Genomic DNA, 2113 nt, shown 5'->3' on the forward strand with positions numbered 1-2113 from the left:
TTACAAAAATGGCCGTAAAACGGTGTAGATATAAATACCATAGCACTGTACACACAATCGGACAATTAGTTCGTAAAGGATTTAGCAGTTTGAGGTGACTCCAACGGGAAGGGGCAGTAAAGTTCAATTAGGCGGACAGTGACAGCTAAGCTGATCACTGTGAGTCGACTAAACGGTTCCGTAGTATGGTAACGGTAACGGGCTTTGAATCTCACTTGATTGTCTGACAAGTTGCAACTCGATGAACACACAGCAAGATTAGATCAGGTTAGCACATTGTCGCCACCTGATTGTGTTTGTGTGTTCACTAAATGATGGTATGGTACACTACTTTCTTCCGAGTGTTCCCTTGATTGCTAAAATTAGTGCCTACTGAAAGTGCCCGCTTGTAATGTCTGAATGCTATCACTGAAGACTGGACTGGAGAAAACGAAAAAATGGTGGTGGTGGTAACCAGACACCATTACACACCTGCAGTTGTTGCAACGGGGGTTAATTAACACCACCGCTAATTGCGGCACTACTAATGCTTTTGCATTCCTATCGTCATTAGGATTGCTCTCGCTGATGAGGTAGTGGCCACCCTAGTCGTGTTCGTTCTCACTTGACTCGCACAGTCGATGTGCTAAATTTCACAAACGTGTCAAATTGACACTGTCGATTGAATTTGCATAAACACACTGAACACACTGTCATTGTCTCTGATGAGCATAGAGGACAGGGGAAACCGTGACACTCTTCTTTTAGCAACTTGCCAGCGTTTTTGACAGCAGCTACTTCTTTTGTCACTTACTTGCTGTAGATAAATTGCGCAAGGCTGTTTGTTAGCTTATGAATCAAACGCTTGCCAATATGCTAATGCAGTCAGCAAAAGTGATTTCAGAAATCAGCAGCATTCACTTTGATGTCTCATTTTGTTTATCAGAAATAAATTTTGAAAATTCTTTTATTTAAAAATAAAAATAATGGAAACTAAAAAATACACCGAACAATAAACTGGACATAGAAAATTTGGTGGCCCTACTGGTGACCACCATCACCAGTCAACAGTGTCGCTTTTAATTCGGCAATACAACTGTGAATTTTGATAGCAGGTCCAAACTTGATGTTCAGATTATCGGTGAGATCAGCCAGTGTTAGTAGCAGCATTGACTCGCCGTCGATTTTCTGGTAATACAAGGGTGAGAAAGGTAATTAGCATTCAGATCCAACACGTTTGATCAGTTCCTTTTACCTGATAAGAAAACTTGGCAGCCGTCTGTTGGCACCCAGTTATTACGCGCACAAAGCGTTCAACCAAAATGTAGTCCCAAGAGGAAACTTTATCAAGTTCAAACTCACTCTCGTTTTCTTTTAGAAGGCACTTGCATCGGGCTAGATTTGATTGCGGGATTTGCAGTGAATAGTTCTCTTGCTCCAGCAAGGAAATGCTGTATTGGAGAAGTTCTGGTTCGTCAGCGTCTGAAATCGACATCTCCTCTTGGTCTTCACGTTCTTTCTCATTGACATTGTCATTTTCTTCTCTTTTGGCTGCTTCTTGGCTATCTTCGTTTTCACTGTCCTCCACATCCTCGTCACTTTCAACTGATTCATTATCACTTTCATATCGATCAGATGGCTCTTTTCCCATGTTTTTGTCAGTGTACGGACAGTTTTCAATAGTATTGTGGCTTTTGTGATTGTACCAGCGAACGTGCCCTATGCCATAGCAGTTTGGAATTGTGCAGGTTACTTTGGTCCTATTAGCGCCTAAGGATAAAGAAATTAGTAAATGATGAACACACTCATTAAATAGGCATACTCGTGGCGCTGCTGCTTGGTGGAGGCTCCAGAGGATGATTAGTCTGAGAACACCAATGAATTGGATGAAGGTCAGGGCAGTTGACATCTATCNGTGGCGCTGCTGCTTGGTGGAGGCTCCAGAGGATGATTAGTCTGAGAACACCAATGAATTGGATGAAGGTCAGGGCAGTTGACATCTATCTGAAAGCATCAAACATACATTCGCGGTTAGTTAGCGGCACAGGACAAGGGCATAGAAATAGTGTACCGAATAGTCGTATTTGTTACTCCATCCGTCAAAGTGAATCTTCACAAAATGTCCCGTGCGGCT

The 2113-nt window shown here is 42.4% G+C and overlaps 1 protein-coding gene across 1 annotated transcript; it reads right to left on the reverse strand.

Moving 5' to 3' along the window:
* Positions 1-1020: 1020 nt before the first annotated feature.
* LOC108355147 (lethal(3)malignant brain tumor-like protein 4) lies at positions 1021-1630 on the reverse strand. The gene is made up of 2 exons (XM_017606323.1): positions 1235-1630; positions 1021-1167 (listed from the first exon to the last, which is right to left on the reverse strand). The coding sequence occupies exons 1-2, from the start codon at positions 1628-1630 to the stop codon at positions 1021-1023; spliced, it is 543 nt and encodes a 180-aa protein (XP_017461812.1).
* Positions 1631-2113: the final 483 nt, after the last annotated feature.

Source organism: Rhagoletis zephyria, unplaced genomic scaffold (genome assembly GCF_001687245.7).
Source record: "Rhagoletis zephyria isolate East Lansing unplaced genomic scaffold, Rhagoletis_zephyria_1.1 Rzeph_scaffold_42772, whole genome shotgun sequence".
NCBI classification, from domain to species: Eukaryota; Metazoa; Arthropoda; class Insecta; order Diptera; family Tephritidae; genus Rhagoletis; species Rhagoletis zephyria.

Excerpts from the sequence above, each read along its gene's own strand:
- LOC108355147 (XM_017606323.1), bottom strand. The coding sequence starts at position 1,630 with ATGGGAAAAGAGCCATCTGATCGATATGAAAGTGATAATGAATCAGTT. Across the intron at positions 1,168-1,234 it reads CTGCCAAGTTTTCTTATCAG|AAAATCGACGGCGAGTCAAT; the intron begins GTAAAAGGAACT and ends TTGTATTACCAG.